Source organism: Falco rusticolus, chromosome 11, assembly GCF_015220075.1.
Source record: "Falco rusticolus isolate bFalRus1 chromosome 11, bFalRus1.pri, whole genome shotgun sequence".
NCBI classification, from domain to species: domain Eukaryota; kingdom Metazoa; phylum Chordata; class Aves; order Falconiformes; family Falconidae; genus Falco; species Falco rusticolus.
The window spans coordinates 28,042,835-28,069,129 of NC_051197.1; the positions used below are offsets into that span (position 1 = coordinate 28,042,835).

The following is a 26,295-nucleotide window of genomic DNA, read 5'->3' on the forward strand; positions in this document are numbered from 1 at the left end:
AGTCCAAGTAAAATTCTGCTGTTTAGTCTTAGCCTCAGTTGGTTGGAAGCACATCATTCAGCACCAGCTTTTTCTGGAAGAAAGCAGCTGCACTACCTGGTTAAATCCAGTTCTGTTCACTTAGCTGCAGTTATCAGAGGGCCATACCTCAATTTGTAGATAAGCATGTAAAAAATAAAAAGTAGCTTTTTGTTCCAGCAACACCCATGGGCATTGGAAAGCATTGCTCTTGAAAGCTGAGTACAGCTGCAGTTTATATACATACTGCACTGGAGTTCCACATGCTAATATTCTGTCATCTTAGGGCAGCAAAGAGGTTAAAAGAGGCTATACAGAATTTAGAGATTATTTATGCAAATTTGTTGGAACAAGCTGAGCATTAGGATTGTTACACCCATGGCTTGCTTCTAAACCTGTTTTCAAATCAAATGCAGGTGCCAGTTATGTCAGACCTTTACTCCTGCTTTACCCAGCATTCCTCTGAATCGAGATAGTTTCCTTTTATGAAACATCTTAGACAAAGTTTGCTAAAGCACCAGAAGTGATAGTTTAAATAGCTGCTGAGCTGTCACGACCTTCAGAAGATTGCTTAGCTGCCTCTACCAGGGTAAGAGTTATCACTTTACAAACTGCAATCTTTATATGCAAAAATGATCCATTTTAAACATGTTTCTTTGGCTAATTCTGGAAATAGATTATTAAAAGCAGATTAGGAGCTAGGCATGCAATTATGTCATGTTAGGCAGTTACATGTTTGCATGGCTGGTGCATCTCACTGTTGCTGGGGAGAAAAATGAAGGATCTTTTTTAGCGATAGCCTGACAAATCCTAAAATTATGTGGTTGGGCAAAAAAGGGGAAAACTTGCATCCTTGCTCAGGGGCAAGATCACAGCACAAACTCATCAGACCTTAGAGATGCTGCACAAGTGTGAAGCCATGACGAGTGAATTACACAGGAAACTAGATTTCAAATGCTGCCACTGAATTACTTTGTAGATAACAATTAGCAGTTTAATCAGGTAAGTTATAGTTGGAAATAAGCACCATACACTTATGTATTTAGGAAAAGTAAAGACCGCCCATGCATGACTAAGACCAACTTATTGGCAAAAGATGGCAAACATTTTCTTTATTTAGTACTGTAATACAAAAATCATAATACTCAACATGTACAAACTCTATTTCCTTTCTGCTCATTTAAGCTATAGCCAGGCACTGTGCACTGGCTCTCTGAACTCCTACCTCCTGTAGCAGGGACAGATCTAATATAACATTTCAGCACCCGTACCTCCAACCCCAAGAGCTCTCCGGCCTAGAAGACTACAGACATTAGGCAAAGCACAATACAGCGCGCTCTTACACACAGGCCTTCATTTCCTATTAGCTTGTCTGAGGACCAACAGGCTGGACACACAGGGCAGTTCTCACTCTCATGCTGTTCACCTTAGCTCAACTAGGACTTAGATGAGCACTTGATGACCATTGCCAAGCAGTCATACTGTTCATAAACAACTTCACAAGCTAGAAGGGCATTTAGAAACCTGGATTTCTCTGCTTTGGTTTGTAAAGCATGCACCCTTTCTCAGGTGTGCCTGACTTTGGGCCCAAGAGTAGTCGCAGTTTAGCTAAGGCCAGTACAGCTTAGGCTGCCTAGGTATGTGAAAACAGAAATACCTATTAATAAGTTACATTTAAGAATTTGCAGTTTATCCCCTCACCCCTGGCTCATAACACATAAATGAACAGAGTAATTATGGTAAAACAAAGGTGCTTAAACTATTAGTTTGTACCCCTTCTTGAGGGCAGCATGTCTGCTTGCTTTTGCTGTGCATAATGTTGAATTACAGCTCGTTACAGAGTTGAGTCCAGCTTTGGACAGCCAGCATGAAAGGAAAAATGATGCTGCAAAAGCGAGTTTCCAGTTGGTTTCTCAGCGTACATCTTCCAACAGTAAGCCTTTTTAGCATGAAGATTAGCTGAAGTTACTCTCACTGTATGTGACAGATTGCTAGTTCTGTCAGTAGCATCAGCACTCCAGTTAGGTATTGACTTTGTAGAAACTGCAAGAAAGAAAAAGAAGTCAAAACAAATTACAGTTGCCAGATTTCCACATCCTTAAATGGCTGGAAACCAATTACCAGGTGTTCCATGCGATTAGTCTGCTTCTCTGTTGTTTGCAAGGTACCTTTGTTACTATTTTGATCCTGGATATGGAGAAAACATGCATGCCTATCTGGTGCTCCTTTCAGAGCCCTCTGACTTATGCTCCTGTCCCATGTGAAGCAGAGTACTGTAGTCATCCCCTGCTGCTACTCCAGCTTTTTGGAAGGTGAGAATCCTAGCCCTCCTGCTCCTTTGGCTGCCTCCCTCCCTCTACAGGAAGGCCAGGAATGAGACTGTGCCCATCTCCTTGAATACCCCTCTTTTCCCATACTGAATTATGTCTGACTGGAACTTGTTATCCCCATTATGGAAGAGCCAGAACTGAGTTTACACAGCACACAGTCTAGAAGAGAACCCTTCTTCAGAAAGCCTTTTCAGCTGAGCATCTCTTCTGTTCACTTACCTGCAACGTAACAAGTTGTTTCGGTTCTTTTAAACTACAACACATAAACCCAAGCAATGCAGCACTAACATTTGGTGGTTTGCAGTTGTCCTACCAAAGGCTGAAACTGTTAGTAGATGCTTCCCAGCAAAGCTTATTTTCTTTCATTTGATGAACTCATGCTTCAGGAAAGATGTGCAAGTGGGGTCCCAGTTACAGCCTCTAACATTCCCCTTGTACCCAGAACAGCGACATCAGTACGTCGTAGGCTAAATTGAAGCAACTGCATTTACATGAACTGTTCTGTAATTCAGAAGACCGTATTAGTACTCCTTTAAGAAACTTCAGGAAGGATTAATCCTCCATGGTTTTAAAGGCTATTATAGATACTGCTGCAGCACCTGTATGAACAGGGTTACAACTGAAGTAGTTCCAAGCAAGAAGTTTTGACTCTTACCTGTTGTCTTTTGGTTCACCCACACACCAGTTATTTTTACATAGCAGGTTAATTCTGTTTGTCTTCTGCCTGTGTCTTAATAACTGCAAGACTCAAAAGCTAATGAATATTTTCTCAGGTTTTTGATTAAGTCTGAGATATTTCTAAGCTCAAGTTTTGGCCAATGGGCAAAGAAACTTTTGTGTTCATACCACAGCTAACACACCTATTTCTGGCCCAAGACTACGGTTAGTAGCTTCTGCTGCAATACAGTAGTAAAATACTGTATCGATAGCTGCCCCAACTCCAGAATGAATTATCACTAATAAAAGCTGACAGTTTTAACAACTTCTTGTAGGAAATTATGCATGAGAAACATGACACCTTAATTTTAAAGAGGCATTCCTAGACAGATACAGCTATTTTGTTTGTCCAGCATTGGTTAGGACAAGATGCTACTTAAAACCTCACCTTTATAATCCCATCACAGTGTGCTGAGGCAATTGCTGTAGAAACTTTCACCAGTTTTGTAGCTGACAAGTGGATCTTAAAGTGTCTGTGGAAGTGAGCGTAAAGGCAGTCCATAAAAACATCTACCTCTTCTTGAGTGATCTCTCCTGGAGTTTTTTGGATTGTGTCCCACAGAGCTTTTGCATCCTCTGGATGAATGGCATATGAAATATCCAGAGGCTGGGGCAGACTGGGGACAGAGAAAACGAGTTCTATGGCAGATGTTAATATGTCCAGTTTGCATCCAGTCCACATAGCGGCCATCCAACCGAGATTGAGAGGACTGATGGCTAAACGGCGGAAGCTGCAGTCAAAATTCTTCTGAAACCAACTTCCAACAATGGATGTGTAACTCTCTGCCCCATTAGTAAGAAACAGAGGTAAACAAGTGAAGTCTGGTGGAATTTTCTCAGAAAGATCATCTCCAAACACAGAGCAGAAACAGCCCGACCACACCAGTTTCTCTTCTGAGTTTTTTTTGGAAATTGGTGATCTCAAAGAAAGCTGGGATGGGGAAAAGAAGCATTTTTATGCCACACAACAAGTTTGATGCTTTTTTAGCCAAGATTTTTTTTTTTGTTTTATGATTTCAAGTGGTTAGTAGATGTTTTTTCTCAGGATCTCACAGGCAACATTCTTTTTTGTAAAGCTCAGTTATTCAGTCTATCTGTTACATCCCTAAAAGATGTGTGCAATTCTGCTGAAAACTGGGAAAAGCACTTTTTACTTCATTAGGAACAGTCTTAAGATCTGAGTTTATGCTGCTTAATTCAGAAAAGCCAATCCATGCTATGCCCTATAACCACTGTCACACTGAACTTGGCATTTCAGTAGCGTCTTTCACTTGAGGCAAAGCATTTCAGAAATACTAACTAGACTTGAGCTCAATGGCCAGGAGGTAGGATTATGCCAAGTCTATTCAGGAAGCAAAGTAACTGCCCCAAGTTCTTGCAGTAAATTGACTGCTGAACTATTGTTAGACAATCTCACTCACATACTATCAAGGAGTTGAACTCACAACTGCAATTAAACGTATCCATTGCTTGTGAGATGTTCTGTTCTAGTTAAAAATAGACAGGCCTCACTTTTATTAAATCTCAACAGATAGTACAGTAGTTACACCACACAGCTAGGGCTTAGCGTTCTGTTTCTTTTAAGAGAGACACAGCATTTTATGGCAGCAAAAGCAACTCGTAAAATGCTAGTCTTAATTACAATTATCAAAACAACTAGGAAGACTCCTTACCTGCACTAGAATCGCAGCCTGGTCTTGGTCAGTACCTCTCAGGTCTGGAAGGCTGGAGACGGCCACTTTGATGTCCAGCTCAACCCCTACTTCCACAGCCAGTCCCTTCTGCTTCTCGGCAGCAATGAAAGCGCTGAGCAGCCTGGCATAAGCTCGCAAATGGGCGCTGGAGAACCTGTACAGGGGGGTCACGCTGTACAAGGTCCACTGTTTGTGCAGTAGAAACGCCGTTCTCCGGGGATCTGCGTTTTCCTAAAAAATAAAAAAAGAATAAAAAGTTAAAGTCATACGAAAGCCCAACAGGCAGGGCCAGCCTCCCCCTTCGGCGCTGCAGCCGGGCCGCCCCCCGTGCCAGCAGGGGCGGTTTTCCTGCCGTGGGCGCGGTGTCGAGCGGGGGCAGCAGCATGGGGGCGGCGGGGTACGGAGGGGCGGCAGGCTACGGAGGGGAGGCGGGCCGGGCCCGGCCCAGGGCCCGCGGCGGCCCGGCTGAGGGGGCAGGTAGGCCCCGCCGCCGCCATCGCCCCCCCCCCCGGGGGGGGCCTACCAGGGAGCGCGGCGCCGGCGAGAGGCCGTGGCTGCTGAGGCTGAGCCCGAACTGCCCCTGCGTCCGCCCGAACGGCGGCCCCCGTGAGAGCCGCCCGAGGCTGGGCAGCACCCGCGAGCCCCACTCCGCCGACTCCATGGCAGCCGGTAACAGCCCCCGCGCCGCTCCCCGCCGGGAGCGGTTTGAACACCCTTCCCGTCAGCCCCCGCGGCGCGCTGAGCGGGGCGCCGCCCGCTGCCGCCATCTTGGTGGCGGGCGGAAGTGGGGGAAGCGGGGGGCGGTTGGCCGGCGGGCTGAGGAGAGGCTCCTTCAGCCTGGCTGCTCCGCTGCGGCTCGGGGTGAGGAGATCTTCCACTGACGAGCCCAGGGGCAGCGGGTCTTGCGGTGGGGCGACCCACTTGTTGGAGCTGGGGACCTTCTCCCTGCTGCCGCCGGTGGGCCAGGCCTGCTCCGGGGAGAGGCCGGGCCGGGGTGGTTGGTGCTTTCTCTCCTGTGTTTTTACCTCTCACGGCTCGGAGGTTTGTGATAGACTGCTGTCTGGTTCAGGTGCTGGCTGTAAGATGGCCCTTCCCCGGCTGCTGCCGCCGCTGGCCCGAGGGCTGGCCTGGCCGGGCTGCGGGCGGGCTCTGCACCGGGCGGCCCCTGCCTCGGCCCCGGCGGCGCCAGGTGAGAAAGCAGCGTTTGCCTTACCCTGCCCTCTCCCCTGGGCTGTGGTGGGGTATTTTTCCTCCCTGAGACCCAGGTCAGGGTAGTCTGCATAGGCAATTAAAGCTACACTTGTGATAAGCTACTATAAGGCAATTAAAGCTACTCTCTTTTAAATGTCTTCTTTAAATCATATTTTAATCCTGTTTTTTTGGCATCTCAAGGTGAATTGTAATTCAAAACTAGTTTGTCTAATTTTGGTTTTGTTTTGGTTTTTTTTCTTAGCTTTTGTTTACTTCTTGACCCTCTTTCTTCTGTAGCACACAATCTGTAAACAGGGGTGGCGGAATGCCTAACACAACAGCTGGAAAACAAACCTTTGTGTCTACTTTTTTAATTGCAAAGGCTGTGATGAAGGTGGCAAGGGAGATGAGTTCACATCATTATATATATCTCTCTAGGTAATAGCATCCTTCAAATTTCTCTTTGCAAGGTGAATCTCTGCCGTGTTCTGTAAATGCTTTTATAACCAAGTCGTGGTGCCCCGCACAGGGGGGTCTGTGGAAAGTCTGTAATCATGGTTCAGGCCTTTAGTCAGTAGTTGCAGATAGGAAACTGTTTCATTTACACCCATGTGGTGCATGTCAGTATGTTTCAGTCTCGGCTTGTCAAGCCCTCTTTCTGCTGTGTCTTCTGGATTCAGATTTGGAATTGTCAGCGTGGCTCAGGACTGATCTGCGGCTTTCCCTTCCCTTGCCCCTGAAATTTGCAGGGCAACAGTTTGCAGCAAGGCTGTGTTCAGATTTCTGTATGGAAGTTTGACTGAGACATAAATAGTTACTCTAAAGGATTTGTTTAGAGTAATTTCATATTATATTAATGTGTTATAGCAGTTGTATTGAGCGTATGTGAAGTAACTTCTTTGTATATTTCTAAACTAGATTGAGGGGAGGGGTGTGTGGGGGGAACTCTGTAACTTTTGTTTCACTTGTCTGTAAAAGCCATGACAGATTTTACTGTTCTTGTTCAAGACTTTAATAGCTTTGTCATGCGGACCAACACTTGTGGGGAGCTGCGTTCTGCTCATGTGGGACAAGAGGTCACACTGTATGGATGGGTTCAGTACCAAAGGTAAATGCATACCAAAGTGAAAATGGAGATGCTTATTTGCTAGATCCAATGTAGGCTCTAGGCCTAGATTCAAACGCTTATTTTTATGCTTCAGGTTATCTTTTCATATCCTGCATTAGTAGCTTCTGAAGTGAGTATACAAGTTGATAACCGTGCCAGATCAGTATTTAAAATTTCAAGAGTTTCATACAAATCTTAATTGATTCTCATTACAACACTGTAAAGCAGTTAATTGCCCTTCCTGTATAGGAGAGAAAACAAGTAATAGCATATTTGTAGCAATTTTAACAGTTGTGAGCAAATAACTTTTTTTTTTTTTAATATATATAGTGTCCTTAAATTTTAAGCAAACAATGTTGTTTGTCTTTTCAACTACAGCATGTAGTGATGCATGTTTAAACAACCCAAGCTTTGGTTAAAAAAGAAATATTAAGAAATTGTAGTAAGTGGAGGACGAAATGAGAATTCCAGTAGGAATATTTGCTATAGGTGGTGTGATATAATCGCTCCTAATAGTGTTGAACACTTTGTAAATGTAGGGTGAAAAGCATGTCTGCATACAGCATGGAGAGTGTGCCAAAATGTTGCGTTCCTCAGTACGTGTTTGTATCGTTCAGATAAGTCCTGTGGCTTTGATGAAATTAGTTTGTATCAAAAACCATTTTTTTCATTTTGCAGTCCAGAGAAGCTGGTTTTATCCAGCATTGTTCTGCAGCGATGGTCCGCATGGATTGTTTTGTTTGTTTTCTTAGGAGGTCCTGAGCATCTCCTCTTTGAGCAGTCGTGGTTGGAGTTACAGGAAACAGTTAGGATTATTGCAGTGTGATTGTTGTGCTCTTGTTTTTAAAGACAACTAGAGCATGTTCCATTTGACAGCTTCTTGATGGAATGAGTACAGTGGTAGCTGTGTCTGCTGCAGCTGAAGAGATCAAGATTTGCGATTCTGTGTCTAGGAGTGTGCATTGTTCATGTGAAACTTTATGGGATGAGTGTTTTGAGGTTGGATATTTTTTGTATCCATGTCAACTTTAGTTTTACTGCTCATGTAAATGTGTTTATACATATAAACAATCTGAACAATGTTTTCCAGCAGGAAATTGCTGTATTCAGAATCCCTGCTCTATATGGATTAACGTTCAAGTTAAAATCCTGACTCCCTTGTTACTTTCATATTGTCTGTCAGTGGCGGGGCAAAATCTGAGACAAATTGCTCAGATTAGATTCAGGTGTGGGCAAAGTATCTGTACACACATTACTTGGAAATACTTTGAGATTAGTCACAAGGTACAAAAAGTAGCTAGTTGCCATGTGCTTTGGCTTAAAAAGCGGAAGACTACTGAATTCTTGAAAACACTGTCTTTCCTTTTGTGTTTTTCGTGGATCAGACAAGGCCTGTTTCTGGTTTTGAGGGATTTCCAGGGACTGACCCAGGTCATCATTCCACAGGATGAGGTAAGTGCTACCAAAATATGAGTGTCTCTTTTTTTTTTTTTTTTTATTTTATTTTTTTTATTTTCACTTTGGTAGCTTGGGTCCAGCAGACACAGAAAGCAGGATAAAGTACTTTGTCAGACTGAGTGCTCTGACTCACAGGTACATGTAAGCATTATGAGAGCCCTACAAGAGAAACACCAATGCTGTTTCCTCTGGCTTACGAGGAGTGATCCTAGATTCTAATGGGTTGTTAAGAAATGAGGCCCTTGAGCATGGGGCATCTGTCCTGTTCTTTGAATTTCTGAGACATTATCATCTTGCAGGCACATTCCCGTGTGAAGAAGCTCTTGTCTGATGCCCCAGCGGAATCCGTTGTACGAGTGACTGGAATTGTGTCCCATCGGCCCCCAGGGCAGGAGAATCCGGTGAGGTTGGGGTCTCTCAGGGGTTTTATTCCTTGTGGGAGAGAGCACTGGATTATGGTGGGTTTTGTGTCACAGCTTTGCCATGGGGCCTGGGTGTGTGACAGCCTATCCTCAGATAACGTGAGGTGAAATAACTGCTATGACATGTAACTCAGGAGAACCTCAAAGCACACTGAAGACACCTGTGAACTGAATTGTATTCCAGCCCTTAGAAAGGATAACAGCTAGCTTTTTCAGGCTTTCACAGTGGTCGAGTATTTCTTTGTCTTGAAAATAAGTATTGTCATCACAAGCCCCATAGCATGTGATGACCTATTTCTCATGCAGAATAGCTGTTGCTGTTCTCATTGTATATGAAACGAAGGTTGAATAATTTTTTGATGTTATGCATTCCTCACTCTCATTGTAATCAGCTGTAGATAAATCTGTCAGGATGTATGTATCCCATCACTGACAGGCCTGAATAGAGAACCTGGGTTTATGACCATAATTTTTTTTTTGCTCTGACCACTTATAGATATCCATAAAGAATGCAGGCTTAAAGCAATGCTTTTATTTCTTTTAATAATTTATCACTTTGTTGGAAGGTTATATGTACTTTCCCCTGCTAAATAGAGGAGTTTTGTAGGATCAAATGAACTTTGTGGACCAGTGCTAAGTGGAGGAAAGTGTCTGTTCTCCCTTGGGATCTAAGAAAAAGAAAACCAGTTCGAAGAACTGGTGTTGACTTGTATTAAGGACTGATGGTGATGTTGCTAATATACACTGAAATGTCTGCAGCGTGGTTTCATTGAAGCTAATTGAACTATCTTGTCCAAATGCATGTGCCCTAGAGAGGTCTGTGCATGACTGTTCCTCTGTGCTCAACATGTCCTTCAAGGCAAAGGAAAAGTAATTGTATTTCTGGTAGAGATCAGTATGCTACTGGGAAAGAACATGCCATCTTTGGTGAGGTGACTTGTGTTTTCTGAACAGAAGGGAAATGTGGGAGAAATCTGTCCTTGAGGGAAGTTCTCAGAGTTATACAGTGTTAGAAGGTGAGGAGGATAATCGCATGGATTTCTTCACACACACACACCCCCACACACCCGACCGTCTGTGAAATACCTTTATTCAATTGTTTTCCCTAAGTTATTTAATCTATTTGTTTTCTTGCCTTTTTGCTCCAGAAAATGCCAACAGGGGATATTGAAGTGAAGGTGGAGACTGCAGAGATCCTAAACTCCTGCAAGAAGCTACCTTTTGAAATCAAGGATTTTATCAAGGTGTCTTTGGTTTTTCCTTCTTTTTACCAAATTGGTGGCTTTCCAGTATGTTGGGAATTTGCCCACTGTGATGGCCAAATATCTACGGGCTTTGTCTGGTTCTGCCAGCTCTGCTTTGGGGAAAGGATGGTATTTAAAATAGGGGTGCTGCTTGTTAGCTGTGAAGATGTATTTCTAATTAAGAGTTAAGCAGAAGACAAGGCTTGAATGATTCCAGTGCACAGGGTTTTCAAATGTCACTGTAAGAACAGATGGTAAAGGGAAGAGTGAAAGAAATCAGGCTATGCTAGCTTTTTTGAAAGTGTGAAACAGAACCTGCCAATGTGCTGCTGTGTTTTAAGGCAAGGGTGCCTAGTCTCGTCTGGACAAGTAGTTAGTCAGCTAGAGGATTTTCTTCTGTAAGTAGGCAGTCTTAAAAGAGATTTTAGTGCAGGCTTCGTGGAGTAGAGTGGCATTGCTGTTTAATTAAAGATATTCTCTGTGCCATTGAAACTGGAACTGATATGTAGGTGTTGGAATTGGGAGCCTGGATCCTGTTCCTTCTGTGTTGTGGCTCCTGGACAATTCCCATCATCCACACTACTTTAGTTTTCCTGTTTGTAATAAGGATGTGTCACCATTTAGTTATTCCTTTAGATCTGTCTATGATACCACTTCTCTGCTTAAAAATAGCAAGGAGGACTGCTACAGTCTGTTGCAGTGGACTGAGAATAGAGAGGGCTGAAATCCTGAGCTTTGAGGTACTTCTTAGGACAGTAAATGTCTGGTTTGGGTTTAAGGTAATTAAGGTGCATGGAAACACTCTCAGGGGCTGGTGTTTGTCTGTGTAGGTTGTCGCAATAGGGCAGCATCCTTTTTTAGATTCCTCCTTTTGTCCTGTGGCTTTAGGAGCAGCTTCATTGCACATGCAATTTGAATTTTGTTTCTTAATCCTAATTATCTCTTATCTTTAGAAATCAGAGACCTTACGGATGCAGTATCGCTACTTGGACTTGCGTAGCTTCCAGTTGCAGTATAACCTGCGGTTGAGATCACAGATGGTGATGAGGATGCGGGAATATCTGTGTAACCTCCATGGTAAGAAAAGTGCTTGAAGAACAGTGCAGCACACATCATCTTAGCCCTCCATTCTGTTTCCTGTTGCTGGGAGAGATTGCCAATCAACTTGCTACTCCAGACTGGTCCCGCTTTAGTAAGGACGTGTCTGTTTGCAGTGGGGTCTTTAGAGGGATGTTGGCAGGCCTGAAGAACAAAGTGTGTTGAAATCTCTTGGCATGCTACTGACCAGTTGTTTCAAATGAGCTATATCCAGTGAGAAAAGGCCTCTGGCAGGTAGTTTCCCTCTTTTGGTTACCCAGCTTGAGGCATGTCAAAAGGATGGATTTCTTATAGGCCTTTTGCTTATCTTAAAATCGGGAAGTCCTTTTTGGAAAAGCAAAGCCTACTTAAAATTGGATAATTAACAGTTTTTCAGCCTATATGGAGTCCTCTGTCATCAACCGTTCTGGCAGGACATCAGGGTAGCTCAGAGCCTTTAAATCTGTCATTACACAAGTTATTCTTAGAAGCAGCAAAATCTGTAGATTTCTAAGAGGCTACATGGTGTGCTAGATCTGTTTTGCAAACTAACCCTGCTCTGGCCTACTCTTGTGTCATACTAGATCTCCCTGCTCTCAGCATATTCTGTGTCTGAAGCATGCGTTTGTTCCTCAGGGTTCGTGGATGTAGAAACCCCAACGCTCTTTAAGAGAACCCCAGGGGTATGTATTCTGTTAGTAATGCATTTTAGCCTCCTGCGATTGCACAGGCAGTTAGTTCATGGTTGAATTATTGTCAGTTGCCACTTGGCCTTCATTGCTGTTCCCTCGCAAAGTAACAGCTTGTGCAAATTTCTGATACGGTATGTGGATCCTTTTAAAAGTAGGTGGAGTGAAAGTGGAGAGGTGTCTTAATTTTGAACCTTCAAGTGAATAAAGCTTCTGTCTTTTAGAGTGAATGTGGGGTGTCAGCCCTGTCCTGGGACAGCCAGATTATAAAACCAAAAAGTTTCCTCTAAACACTTTCCCCAGCATTTATCTCTTAACTAGTAGGTTACTGCAGTGGCACCGCTCAAGTCACTTTAATTTCTGAGTTTATATTCCTTCCTTTCATTTCAAAAATAATCGGAGGAGAGCGCTGTAGCCCAGTAATTGTTGATGCAGCTAACACATGGAATTCTTGCATTTAACCCCCTGTCTTGGATGGTATGTTGTTATGCGTTACTCTCTGAGCAGAAAGTGGAGAATCCTCCTTTGGGATATTTTGAACCAAGTTGGTTAATAGGTTGGGGTTTTTTAAGCGTAGTGTACAAACCGGCGTTCATCACAAGTGGGATTTCATAATGGGGAGAAGAGGTCCTTTCCTCTTGCGCTTCTAGTCTGTGCTCTCTGTCGGGAATTGAGGCCACTTTTTTGTTGAACTGTGTAAGCTTTTCATTCTCTTGTTAGGGAGCAAAAGAATTCCTTGTGCCCTCGAGGGAAGCAGGCAAGTTCTACTCTCTGCCACAGAGTCCTCAGCAGTTCAAGCAGCTCCTCATGGTTGGAGGCCTGGACAGGTAAGAGTTTCTTGTACTCCTGTTCTCTGCCTGTCCTGTCCAGGGCTTGCTTGCTTTGATCCGTGGGATTTTAGATACTTCCCAAAAGATGTACTGCCAAAGGTTTTCTGTTTTGAAGAGGGATCCTTAAATACTTAGGACTTTACAGCTAGGCCAGGCCCTTTGCCCCCCAGCAATAATGCCTCCCAGTAAGGGGAAATATATCCTGTGTGAAGGCTGAAATCTTCACTGTTTTTTTTAATGTAAACTTGATCTGAAGCACAGTCTGCCTGAAGGGCAGAAAATCTAGTGTGTGATAACAGCCTGTTCAGAGTAATCTATAGAACTAATTGAGCTGAGGCTGAGCAGCTGGGCTGAGACAAGGAAAGCGCATTCTCAGGGTGCATGAGTACAAAGCTTTTAATTAGGCTTGTTTCTTCAAAAAGGGAGAAATTGTTCATAGAGTGAATTGTAGGCCAGGTCTTGACCATGAATGAATTTTGCATGGCTGTTAGTAAGAGTCCAAGTTTGGAGCAGAAGGTAGGAAAAGGGGTTGCTGCTGGGACACAGCTCACCTGCTAACCTCCACATGCCTCTGGAAGATAAGTTGGAGGTGGATTCAGTTACTTCCAGTCAACGTTGTATATTTTTGAGGGGATGGAAACAACCAGGGCTATGATCATCTGCTGCAAAGGCAACTGAGCTCTCTTCTTTTTACTTTTTCTTCTTTTTTTCATGATCGGTCCTATAGCCACAATTTAATTTAGGATACCTCATAAATTGTTATCTAAGTACAAGTACTATTGCAGGTACTTTCAGGTCGCTCGCTGCTACCGAGATGAAGGTTCACGGCCTGACAGGCAGCCTGAATTCACTCAGGTAACCAACTCACACTACCTCTCAACCTCCTCCTCAACCCAAACAGCTTGTAGCTGTTTTCCCTTCTGAAGACTTGGTTTCTGCTAGCTTGTGTGCTGCTTGAGGGGTACAACATTGTTTGCTGTGTGTTTCACAGACCCAGCCCTTTGAAGTTAATGTGGGACATGCACAGAGTGGTTACTGTCCTTGGCTGAGTGCAGGGTCCCAGGTGCAGCAGATGTGGGAACTGTGTTGCAGTCATGATTGTGCTTGATGATGCAATCTCCTCTGGTCCTCCTGGGTCAGGCGTCCGATTCCTCAGCCTTGAGATCCCAGGCAGAGTTAGCCTGGTTCATTCAAGGCTTCTCCTTCTGTCCTTGTCATCATTACGTTATACAGTTCTCTGAGGAGATTGTTGCCTGAGTCATCAGGCTGTACGGAGACCATAAGCACATCCTCAGTGTAATACAGACATGCTATAATTTCATGTAGTATATTGTTCCTTGTTATGCTAACTTTATAGTCAAGAGCTTCTGCAAATAGCAGTGCAAAGGCAAAACCTGTAGCTAATATGGAATCCCCCTCTTGTTTTCTTTCTTAAGATAGACATAGAGATGTCATTTGTAGATCAAGCTGGGATCCAGAGACTAATAGAAGGCCTCCTGCAATATTCGTGGCCTGAGGAAAGAGGCTCCATTGCAACTCCTTTCCCTTCAATGACGTATGAGGAGGCACTGGCTGCCTATGGGACTGATAAGCCAGACACGCGTTTTGGGATGAAGGTGAGGATTTGCCCATTGGAAATGTGCAGCTTTTCCTTTCTGTTAGTATTTTAATAATCTTTGGGTCATGTATATGTGATTGGTTGGGGTACTGTAATTCACACAAGGTGTCTATCCCGTCATTGCTCTTTATACAGGTAATCATCTTTTGGGAAAGAGAGGGTTTGATTTAGTTAGCTGTGGAAAATATGTTTGAAGAAAAATTTTTGAAAGATAGGACTGTCTTAGGAACAGAAGCCCATAAGACATCCAGTGCTTTCACCTGCTGCACTCCAAAGCATACTCCTGGTGAGCACGCTTCACGAGATGGGCTTCTCCAGCCTGCTAGTGGCCTGAAGATAGTTTCAAGATACTGCAGTTGTGTGCATACACTGTTCCTATATGAAATAAGAGTATGAAAGTACGAAATAGGAATATTGACAAATGTATTAAGAAGAACAGTGCTGAAAAGCAAGAAAGCTTCTTGTATTTTGCTAGGAATTAATTATGGGGATTTCTTTTTCTCAGTGTACGGTTCTCCTCACTGCGGTAGGATGTCATCATCTCAACCTTAGGTTTTCCTGGCTGTCTTGCATTTCTGTTTCTGCAGTGCTGGACTTCCTAATGGTTATTCCAGCTTGGCCCCATTCATTTCTTTCTGATTTCTCTAAGCAAAGGAATGATGTCCCAGGGAATGGCGTTGAAGGTGTTAAGACACAGGTGCAGGATTTCTGCTTCATGTTTCTACCACCACTGATTTTCCCTGTGAATTCTCCCTTCTCAGATAGTGGATATCAGTGAGTTTCTACGAAGATTGGACATTCAGTTTGTGCAGAACGCACTCAGTTACCCACGTGGCACTGTCAAAGCCATCCGTATCCCTCAGGGAATGGTAAGTGATGCTTTCACATACTGCTTGTGGTTTATGTGAAATAAATAATATGCTGGTTTGAATTTTTTCATTGGTATGGAAGTGTTTCTTTCTATTACTGGGGGAGTGGTGCCCTTCAGGGAATTTGGGATTGATTGTAACTGATGTCAGGTTGGGCTGAGTGGTGTTAGAATGGAGATGATCAGGTGACAGGAGGAGGAGAGGAAGAGAATATTGCTGCAAGATCCCTTGAGGATAGGGAAGCTTCTCTGGGATTCAGCTTCCTTTTGTCAAGGATGGCTTCTGATAATGCATCTCAAGAAGAAATTATGCCCTGTGGCAAGAGATTGAAGTAGAGCTAGGTGTGGCCCAGCTCTGTTCTGGGCTAGTGAGAGAAAGGTCAAGTGGTTACATGCCCTTCTCATTTTTGCTTTTGCTGCATTTGTGGGCACAACTCCTGTCTGGTAACGAGAATGTCATTGACCAAATCCAAGGCCAACGATAAATGTAGAAGATTGACACAGCTATCTATTTTGGCAGGGAAGCAGATTTAATTCTAGCTGTGGGCATCTTTGCAGCTTGGACAGTATGGAAAAAAAATCCACTAAACACTGTTTTATTTGGGGAATAGGATTTTCTGACTGTTTTTTTCTTGGAATTCCTTTAGTTTTAGCACAAAGTGCAAGTTACTGGCTTCCCACAAGAGGGCACTAAGGTGTGTGTTTGAGCAAAACAAAAGTGGAAACTCGAGCCTCTAAACATTGAGTAGCTGAAGAAATCAAGGTCTTGACACAGGTCCTCATTTACTGCGTTTCTTTTCCTGTGAGAGTCAGCCCAGTTGGTTTCCCTCTGTTCCTCCAAACTGGACTTTGCCTTTGCCATGGATAGTGTGGTGTTACAATCTTGTTTCTGCATGGTACAGGCAGTTAGCTGACACGATCTGACTCTGACCATCTACATCTGATTTGTGAGGAGGAAGAAAAACTGCAGCCAGATATGCAGTCTAGAGGGGCCCCTGCCTGAAAGGAGCCCGTGGAGAAGATGCCCAGCTGCAGCCTAGTGCTGTGGGCCCTGTCCTTTTCCACAGCCCTCAGAAGAACTTGTACTAGAAACAAAAGAACTTGAAGTTTGGAAACAACTCAGTCGGTAGAATTGAATCCTGGGTAGGCTTTCCGTAGATTTTGCTGATGTTTGTGTTTTGTCTTGCTCTTTCCTCAGAGATACCTTAAAAATAAAGATTTGGAGTCATTAAAGGAGTCTGCAAAATCCCAGTTTAACCAGGTAAGACAGAAACACTGCTGAGGCATTGGAAGTGGTGAATGACAAAGTGTGTATAAAGGCACTTACAGGCAGAGGAAGGTAGAAGAGCAGTTTTTAATAGCGGAGTCAGTGCCTGAGCATGTGATGCTTCAAGACAAGAGAGGGCAGCACTGGACTGAACATATTTTTGTCTTTCTTTAGGAAATCATGGAAATTATCTGCAGGCCTGATGGAAGCTTAAAGTCTCTGCTTACAAAGTTTCTTGATGAGAAGCAGCAGTCAGAGCTTATCCAAGCACTGAACATGCAGGTGGACGATGTGGTACTGCTGGCAGCTGGTGAACACAAGCAAGTGGTAGGAAGCATTTCTTGGCTGGCTGTGCGAGTTGAATGTTGCTAATGATGGCTTTGATGTTATCTGACCTTAGTCTAATTCTTCTTATTACTAAAATAGGTCATAATCTAATTCTGTATTTCTCTGGAACAGAAGCTATAGCAATAGCAAATAATTCATGAAATATACATCTTACTTTTATTTCCCCTAGTCACATTCGTAACTGAAATGAAGGCTGGAATAGAAAAGAGCAACAAATCAGTGCCTCCTTTTCTCTCACTTAATTTTTAAAATATCAAACAGATTGGAAAACAAGGTCAGCTGGGTAATTTTGTCTTCTGTAAGTAGATGACAAGAGTGAAGCACAGCTGCTTATTAGCAGCAGTGATGGGAGATTCTCTCCCTACCTGTCTCTGTATTCTTGCGAGCAGATGTTGTTTCCAGGCATTGGTTTATGACTAGGCATCGTGCTTTTCTTGATAGCCAAAACTGTCATATTCTTTTTCTGTGCCTTCATTTTTCTGTCAGCAAAGTACAGATCTTACCTGTGCTCCCTCAGTTAATCCACACTTGTCTAGAGCTTGAGATTAGTCTATGAAGGATCTGTGAAGATGAAACAGTTGGAAGCAGATGGACTGTCCAGCTCCTTACTTGGTCTTTGTCAAACCCTGGAGCTGCTGCTGCCTCAGCAGGAAGGTGATATCCTTCAGGATACAAGGCAAAAGTGTTCAAGGCAACAATACATTACAGTTGATGCTGTCTGTGATATTGCCTTTATGAAACACTCCTTCCCTGGTCGGTGTTTGAGCAACCTCCCTGATAATAAAACTGTTGCATCTCATTCCTTACTTTCTCTTTTGCAGTGCTCTGCATTAGGAAGCCTACGGTTGGAAACTGCTAACCTCCTTGAGGCAGCTGGGCTGGTTCTCCGTGATCCTACAGCTTTTCACTTTCTGTGGGTGGTGGATTTTCCCCTTTTCCTCCCAAAGGAAGAGAATCCCACTGAACTGGAGTCTGCTCATCACCCCTTCACTGCCCCTCATCCTTCAGATACCAGCCTCCTCTATTCTGATCCCACAAAGGTAACTAAGCTTGTGTCTGTCATGCTGGCTTTTCTGTGTGTCATGGAAGACTAGGCAGATAAGAGCTGTTTTTAGTTTAAAAAGAGATGTTTCATGGAACTGACTGCATTATTGTACATGTTTGTTTGCAAGAGATGCTTCCAGATTACACTGAGTGGCAAATATACGTGTGTGCCCTGACAAAAGGGATTTAAAGGCAACAGTGGTGAGGAGCCTTATGTTCTGACCCATCCCATGTTGCTTCAGGTTTTGATCAACTTAGCAAAAGGATTTGTACTGTTCCCACATCTGTCAGCCTCAGTCCATGCCTCTGGTAGGATTGGTACCTGAACTTCAAGGGACGATTGAGAGAGCAGTGTAGTATGTCGTGGCTTTGTTCCCGGTGCCTGCTGTCTGTGTGCAGGTTGTGGTTGGATGCAGCTGTGCCCCAGCCTTGCTAAGGTGCTTGTTCATGTCTTTCTGCAGGTCCGTAGCCAGCACTATGACCTTGTGCTGAATGGCAGTGAAGTTGGAGGTGGCTCCATCAGAATTCATAGTGCAGAACAACAGCGTTTTGTGCTGGAGAAAGTGCTGAAGGTAACACCTGCAGAGGTCTCTAACATTCTCTTGGAGATTTAAAAGACTAATTAATTCAGATACCCATTCCAAATTCCCAAAGAATTTGTGCTTCTCAAGTAAAGAAACGTAGCTCCTAGCTCTGAGCAATGGATGACTTCACCATACCTTCACCTTACATTGCTAGCAGGAGGAGCATTGCTTGTGCAGTGTCACTTATGTAATTTTGCAGGAGAATTCTGAGGTCCTTTCCCATCTGCTTGAGGCTTTGGATTTTGGAGCTCCACCTCATGGAGGAATTGCTTTAGGTAAGTGTTCTCTAGCTTTCCAGATGCAGGTGTCTTGTGACCATTTTTTCCCCCCTTCGTTAGATCCCAAGAGCAAGCCTCATGCTTGTTAGTCATGTCTCCTGACAGAGGTGGCTGTTCTGGGGTTGCAATTTGGCACACCAGTGTGGTAACATTGTGGGCTTACACTGTGCTTCCATCTCTGGCTGCTTTGTAGAAGGAAAGAGGTCTCATCATTAAGTGCAGAATATTTCAGTGTTCCTCCCCAGCCTCAGAGTGATTTAGTTCTTACGCAAGGGCCATATCACATACTGTTGGCTCTAAGGATGACTCTTATCAGCTCTTCTACAAATAGTGTATTCATTAAGATTAGGTCATACTTACTCTCATTCCTGTGCAGCCAGAACAGGATCCCTGTACTGCATGTCCAGAGGCCTGGGACAGCATGGTACTTTGTGTTTCACACCCTGGGTCACTGTCACAACCTTGCCCTCTGCTTCAATCTCACTTCCCTTCTTCCATATCTGTTTTGCTCACTAATTTAGATAATGTCAGATTTTTTTCTCCAAGTACCCTGCAAATTTGTGGTTTTAAAAAAGAAAAACACTCTCCTGCTACAAAAAAAAAAAAAAAAGAGAGCATTTTAACCTGTGGTCTTCCAGTGTGATTTCCCTCTGTTCAGTCATCCAGAGCCTTTTGTTCTTTCTGAATTCCTTCTAGTTGTTGTAATCCTTCAGAACTGGCTGATGAAGAGCATTGAGCAGTTAAGCAGAGCCCTGACAGTGTACCTGCCTCTTAGCTGCCCTGGTTTTGTTACGCTGCTGTGGTGGTTTAACCCCAGCTGGCAACCAAGTGCTGGCTCACTCTGCTCTGCTCCCTGCTGCCCCCCTGCCTCCCCCGAGGGAGGGGGGTTGAGTTAAGAACAATTTAATAATTGAAATAAAATAAAAGAAGCAATAATAATAATGAAAAGGAAGCAGAAGGGGAGAAGAATAAAATCCAAAGGGAAGGAGGGGAAATAAAACCAAGTGATAGACAATACAGCTGCTCACCACCCACCGATCAATGCCCAGCCAGTCCTCAAGCAGCAGTCTGCAGGCCCTGACCAGCTCCCCCCGGTTTATATACCGAGCGTGATGTTCTGTGGTATGGAATAGCCCTTTGGCTAGTGCAGGTCAGCAGGGCTGGCTCTGTCCCTTCCCAGTTTCTTGTGCCCCTCCAGCCCTCTTGCTGGCAGGGCCTCAGAAACTGAAATGTCCTTGACTTAGTATAAACATTACCTAGAAACAACTAAAAGCATGTTATCAGTGTTATTCTCACACCAAATCCAAAACACAGCACTGCACCAGCTACTAAGAAGAAAATTAACTCTAAGCCAGCTGAAACCAGGACAGCTGTCTGCAGAGGCGCTGTTTCTGGCTTGCAGGCCTTGGTGTGTTGCAGAAGTTTCTGTAATATTGAAAAGCTTGATTTTGGTAGGGCCATATCCAGTATTTGCTAGGGCCCTAAGTCAAGTGGTTCACCAATTTATTTTCTACTTCTAGGACTTGACAGGCTGATCTCTCTCATCGTTGATGCTCCAAGTATCCGAGATGTCATTGCTTTTCCTAAATCCTTCAGGGGACGAGACTTGATGGGCAATGCTCCAGACTATGTCACTCCAGAAGAACTAGAGCCATATCACATCCAGGTTTCCTGGCCCCTTGCAGATAAAGAGGCAAAGAAAAACTGACTTAAAGCCAGTGGTGTAATGTAAGCTGATCTGTTTAACCAGAGGTGGTTACAGCTTCTGAATACTAGAGTTCAGTTCTGAAAACATCAACTGGCAGTTTCAGGATTGAATGGGAAATAGATAGCTCTCTGATAGGAATTCACCTTTGGGTTGGTAATGGGGAGAAGTAGAAATGCAAAAGAAAAGAACATAACTTTAGCATAGGATATTGAAACTGTTGGCTTTGAGGTACGATATTGGAGGGAAGATGGGATCTATTTTATTTTTTTTATTCACTGGCCACATTTTACATGTCCCTTGTAAAGTATTATTCCTCCCATCTGGCGGTGATAGTGTCAGCTTCCCTGGCAAGGTGGTTTGTATTCCTGGTGATGGTTGAATCTGGGGATTGTTACAATAAAGCAGTGCTGTGCTGGGCCAAGAGCTCTGGACACTTCACAGCAAAACTTTAGTGCAGCCAGCAGCTTGTCTCATGTTGCAGGATACAAGATCATCCAGAACTTGCCATGAGGAGTTCACATTCAGCTGTGTTCTCTCCTCAAAGAGGGGGAGGGAATTGTTCGTAATGTTTGCAACAGTTGTCTTAGTAACGCTAGTCAAAGAGGTGATGATCTGTCTTCGGGGCCTGTGGTCCTGGTGCTTTTCAGCACACTAATTCTGAAGTTTGTATGTTTGTAAATAAAGTTTATCAAGTTTATCTGACCATGTGGTTTTGACTGAGCTTGGCTTTGGACTTTCTCTACAAGAGCAAGCTGCCAGGTTTTCTTTTTTCTCCAGGAGGTGAGAACTGTGACAGCATAACAGGGTTGCCAGTCTTCTGTAAATTCTGCCAGGTTCTGCAAGTCTGCTGCTACAGTGGCGAGTGAGGCAGCACCAAGTTCCTCACAAGTAACTGTTCATCCCTGTCCCGACCAGAACCGCTACAGTGCAGGAGTGTACAGAGCAGAGCACCAGCTCTAGCAGCATCCTACCAGACCAAGCTACTAGTGTTAGCAAGCCGCCTGCAGAGGCACTCCCCTAGGTGGTGTTAACTCCGTTTGGCTTGGAGCAAGCAGAGAATTGGTGTGGGAGGAAAGAAGGAAGGTGAAGAAGCTGAGGGAAAAAGAAGGAAGAGGTTACCTGAATAAGCTGGGAAGATGGTGCAAAAGAAGGAATGGGAGTGCTACTGTGTCCCAGTTGGGCAGAACAAGCAGGAGGCATCTCCTAGTGCAGAAGGAAGACTGCAGTTCTTGTCTGAGCTGATGCTGAACTCCAGCTGTCTGCAGGAGATCCTATCCTGCAGGTTCTAACAGATTCTGGGCTGCTCCAAGGGTTATCAGCTAATTCAGCCTCCATGTTGTGGGATATCATGTGGTGGTGCATACTGTTGGGTTGGTTGGTTTTTTTAAAAAAAACCTGGACTATCCTGTTGGTAAGAAACACTAAGTGAGGTCATCTTAAGGTTGGTTGGTTGGAGTACTTTGTACAGACTAAAAGTACCATCCATAGACAAGTAACAGTAGAGCTGACTCGCTGCTGTTTTGCAGATTGTAAGATGGAGCTCTGTGTGTGGAAAAGAAATGTTTCTTATGATTGCTATCGTCAGTCTTGGAACATGACTGTTAAAAAAAGCCAGAAAACCAGCACAATCCTGCGTATATGTTCACATTCATTCTAGTCAAACACTATGAATACCTTAGTTTTTTCCCTGAGCTATTCATTCTTGAAATTAATTCACCTTTGTTTACTTGGGTTTTTTTCCCACTGAGTAGAAGTTGTCAATAATGGAATGAGGATCAGTTTTCAGAGAGAAGCTGAGCTGAAAATTGGACCCCAAGCAGATCCATGTTAAAATAATTTTTTAAATTTTTGTTGTTTTTGCAGGGAGGAGAGTCATCTTGTGAGAGTTATACCAGATTTTTTGTTCCCTTAACTTGTAAGCGATGATATGGAATACAGGGCTATATGTATCCTGTTCAGCCTGCTTTTTTTAGAGGATGCTGGATTTTGTTGTTTATTTTCTTTACTAGTAGTGAGATGAAGATTGGCAGGGAATTTGCTTGAGGATCATCTGTGTTCCTAACACAGGGATGTCAGAGGCTTGTTTGAGGATATGGAATCGCAGAAAATACCATTTACCCTAAAAAGTTCATTAATCCCCCCCAGACTTATTTATAGTAACTGTAAACATAATGTGCTGAAGTTTTTATTTTTAATTGTGAATTAAGGAGTGCTGTATCATCTGGTTAGTAACTGCAGTTCTTTTAAATTAGGATTATCAAGCTTTCAGAGGGTAACTGATGCTCTAAGAGGTTTAGGCAGAGATGTAACACTGCCTGCAACATTCTTCTTGAGAGCAATTGTTAAAAGGTGAGCAAGCTGTCCCTGAGGCGTACACATCCCTCTTGAGCAAGCTGTTTATTGTGCTGTTTGTTTACCTGCTGCTATATTAAGGACTCACCGCAGCTAGAAGTGTGTGGCACAGCCACGCTTAGCTACAGGGAAAAAAATACAGCAAAACGTGTCATTGGAGCTGCTGCAGTCCTGCCACAATTAGGTCAGTGAAAAAGATGTATCCCAAATTTATGCAAGCCATCTGTGCTTGGATTTGTGAATGAAGGTGGCTTACAAGTGTGGGAATTTGCCAGTGGTTGTGTGAATGTTGCCACAGAGAAGACATTAATCTTTTTGGTTTTCATAGAGTGTAAGGTTTCACTTGGGCTTGTAGGAGCCTGATCTACAGAAAGTCATTTTCAAACCACCTTCTAGTTGGCATACTTAGCTGCGCATTTTGCTATAAGCAAGAGTAGGCAGGTGTTACAAAGAAATATGTGGAAATAAGGGGTGGTTGTATTGCAGAGCAGTATCTCATGTTTGTTGGGGAAAAGCTGCTGGCCTGTTATCCCGAAAACAGATGTTAAAACTACTGCTTGAGTTCAGCACAATGTCCATCAGAAACACCTCCTGAAAATAAGCCACAGCATAACCACGAACTACAAGCTTTCACAGAGCTCTTGTCACTTCTATCCTCCTCTTGTTTTCCTGTGTGAGACAAACCTATGGAAAAACGTTGCTGTTGGCTATGCTAGGAGGTGCAAAGTCCTGGACTCCTCTGTAAGAGTTAGTCTTTCAGTGATCTTTCATTAGAGGTGTGGTGTGTAAGAACAAAAGGCTGGTGGAGCTGTATTGCTGCGTGGTTTGGGTTGGTTGGATTTTTTTTTCCTTTCCTCACGCAGCACAAGTCTCCAGGCCCAAGCTGAACTAGCTGTGTAAATCTGCTCATCAACTTAATGAGAGTCTAAAGTCCTTGAGGGTGCCTTTGTACTACTCCTTTTTGTCCAAAGAGCAAGCAGTAACACAGCTGTGTGTGCAGACTCCTCTCTGTGTTGCAGGTACTAAGCAGGTCAGCTGTTACCAGAAGTGCCCCCGGCACACAGAGCATCCTCTTGCACTACAGTGTGTATGCACGTACAATCAGTAACAAACTCCCTATCATTAACTGCTTCCAGATTCCTGCAGTGATTTCCACATTGTTGTGACTCCTCTGCTCGCTCTTCAACTACTTTTCAGTGTGTGTGTATATATGTGATGGACAAGAGAGCTGTCTGGCCTCTGGGAACTGTATCCGGAGCAGCTGGCTTTGTTGGGAATAGGATCACCAGCACAGGTGCTGCCTGGGGATTTGTTTTGGGTTTTTGCTGGTATGGATCAGCTTGTGATGGTTGAATGTGTTCTCTGACACAGTCTTCTCAACTCCAGAGAACTTAATGACACTCCTGTATGGGATGTGCACATCAGAGTGGGTGACAGGGCTGTACAAGGAGTGCTCTCGCAGGAGCCAGAGCTGTATGTAAGGCCTCTGTACTCCTTTAAACCCGCCAACTTGCTGGTTTTCTTCTGTTAAGTCTGAACAAAACACCAGTAAAAGGGAGAGACAGTTTATTCCCCACCTGTAGGGCAACTGGCTCCATGTATGTTTCAGTAGATTTGACTGGAACAGCTCTCTAGTAGGTTTATACTGCCCTTTGGGAACATTAGAGATAACTTTCTGGTGTGTTTCAGGGTTTTTTTTCCCCCCTTCCAGAACTGGAATGTAGCATGCTGGTGAGATTTTCAGCAGCTACAGTGTGTTGGTTGGTGAGTTGGTTTTTTTTCTCCCTTAAAGGTTTCCAAGCCTATCCAGAATATTTCAGGTTGGGCCAAGCTGGGGAGAGACTGCAGCGTTTGATTTCAGCCATCCCAGATGGCTTGGGTGGATTTGGCTGTGAGGGTTTTGTACAAAAACTGGCATAAAGACAGGAACCGTTTTCAGAACTCAAGCTGGAGTTTAATCCTGTATAGTGCCGGTATCTATCTCCCTAGAGTTAGCTAAATTACAATATAGCTTCACAGCAGCTTTGTGTAATCCCATGCCGCAGATACTCAGAGGTTCAGGGTGCTGATTAATTGCCAGTTCTGTTGAGAACGCACCACTGCTATGTGAAAACGCTACAATTTGTAACAAGTCAGCAAAAATTTTCAAAGAATGGTTTCAGCTGTTTGCAGCTGGATTTGTACCCACCATTTTACCCCAGGGGGAAAAGGGGGGGACTACTGCTCTGTACCACCACTCTCCTGTAGCCTGAGTCTGATGGAAGGGTGTTTTCTGTTTTGGAGGGATGGGGACCTCAGCTCAGACTCAGTGTGGTGGAAGCCAGAGGATGTTAGTTGGGTGTGTAAAGCTACTCCTGGTGCCAGACTGTACACTCAACCCGGTGTTGCTGCATGTCAGCGGGAGGTTTTGCGCATTCGTGTTGTGCGCCTCCGACCCCAGGAAGGCGCGAATCTGCTGCTCTGTACTTCACCAGCATCTCTTCCTCTGGGAGGAATGGAGCAGGTATGGCGTCGGGGGATGCTGCGCTGACAGCCAGCATCTGGTGCATACAGCCAGCCTCCGAAAAAGTCTGTAATGGTAAGAGCAGAAGGATAAGGAGAGCTTATGCTCTCAAATGTAAGGGCTTTATTTTTCCCCCAGCTTGCTGTACACCTTCAGTTGCTTGCACAATGATTTGTTTTGACCACACTCGCTTGCTGTTGGCAGGTACATCCCCAGCCACCTGGTGAGGATGCTTGGGGTGCTCTTCAGCCCAGGTGTCAGCAGCAGCAACGCAGGCACAGACAACTGACAGCCACCTGAATGGTACTGGGTGGAAATCCCCCGTGTGAGCTTCACGTGATTCCACTCTCAGTGTTTGGACTCTTATTTTAGGCTTGTGTTCTAGTTTGTTAGTTGTTTTTTTTCCCAAAGCATTGTTTTACGTAATTAAAAAATGTTGATTACGTGCAGTCACCAGCTGCGCCAACCACAATTTTTCAGCAGAGCCCTGTGACTGATGTATTCAGATGGATTGGTCACATTTGTCTCTAATAATCCATCGGGCTCCAGCTTTCTTGTTATGCTTTGATAGCCATTGTGTCTACCGTAATGCTAAAGCAGAGTTGAAGAGAAGTGTTATGCGCAGTTTCCCCATTAGTTTGGTCATATTAAAAATATAGTTTTATCTCTGTAATCATGAATTCTGTTGAATTATGGGTTCTTCCAAAAAGTACTTCCTCTCACTTAATTTAAATCTCTCATTCGGTCATTTCACCAGGTACCTTCCCATGTAGGTTATTAGAAGGAACAAATACTCAGATTTCTTCTGTGTTCTCCATTCTGCTCATCATTTCATGAATTAATATCCTCTGTTTTTCAATCGCATCAATTTTGAGTTGTACCATTTTAGGCAGTTTCACCTGCCTTCCTGGGGAGATCATTGCATGCTCCCAGCAGGGACTTTCCGT

General features: G+C 44.0%; 2 protein-coding genes across 7 annotated transcripts; one reads left to right on the forward strand and one right to left on the reverse strand.

Annotated features, from left to right (window-relative positions):
• Positions 1–1,113: 1,113 nt before the first annotated feature.
• CENPL (centromere protein L) lies at positions 1,114–5,438 on the reverse strand. The gene is made up of 4 exons (XM_037403591.1): positions 5,283–5,438; positions 4,739–4,990; positions 3,454–3,996; positions 1,114–2,061 (listed from the first exon to the last, which is right to left on the reverse strand). The coding sequence occupies exons 1-4, from the start codon at positions 5,418–5,420 to the stop codon at positions 1,990–1,992; spliced, it is 1,005 nt and encodes a 334-aa protein (XP_037259488.1). The 5' UTR covers positions 5,421–5,438; the 3' UTR covers positions 1,114–1,989.
• DARS2 (aspartyl-tRNA synthetase 2, mitochondrial) lies at positions 5,407–26,021 on the forward strand. 6 transcript variants are annotated; one of them, XM_037403579.1, is made up of 19 exons: positions 5,407–5,620; positions 5,829–5,948; positions 6,959–7,058; positions 8,444–8,510; positions 8,816–8,917; positions 10,087–10,182; positions 11,136–11,259; positions 11,896–11,942; positions 12,669–12,775; positions 13,564–13,633; positions 14,215–14,394; positions 15,158–15,265; positions 16,463–16,525; positions 16,706–16,858; positions 17,701–17,919; positions 18,385–18,495; positions 18,707–18,782; positions 20,306–20,513; positions 25,553–26,021. In XM_037403579.1, the coding sequence occupies exons 1-18, from the start codon at positions 5,419–5,421 to the stop codon at positions 20,491–20,493; spliced, it is 2,133 nt and encodes a 710-aa protein (XP_037259476.1). In that variant the 5' UTR covers positions 5,407–5,418; the 3' UTR covers positions 20,494–20,513; positions 25,553–26,021. The 6 variants fall into 6 exon arrangements, with proteins under 6 accessions (XP_037259476.1, XP_037259477.1, XP_037259475.1 ...); XM_037403580.1 differs by lacking the exon at positions 25,553–26,021 and adding an exon at positions 22,746–25,546; XM_037403578.1 differs by lacking the exon at positions 25,553–26,021 and having other exon boundaries at positions 20,306–21,194.
• Positions 26,022–26,295: the final 274 nt, after the last annotated feature.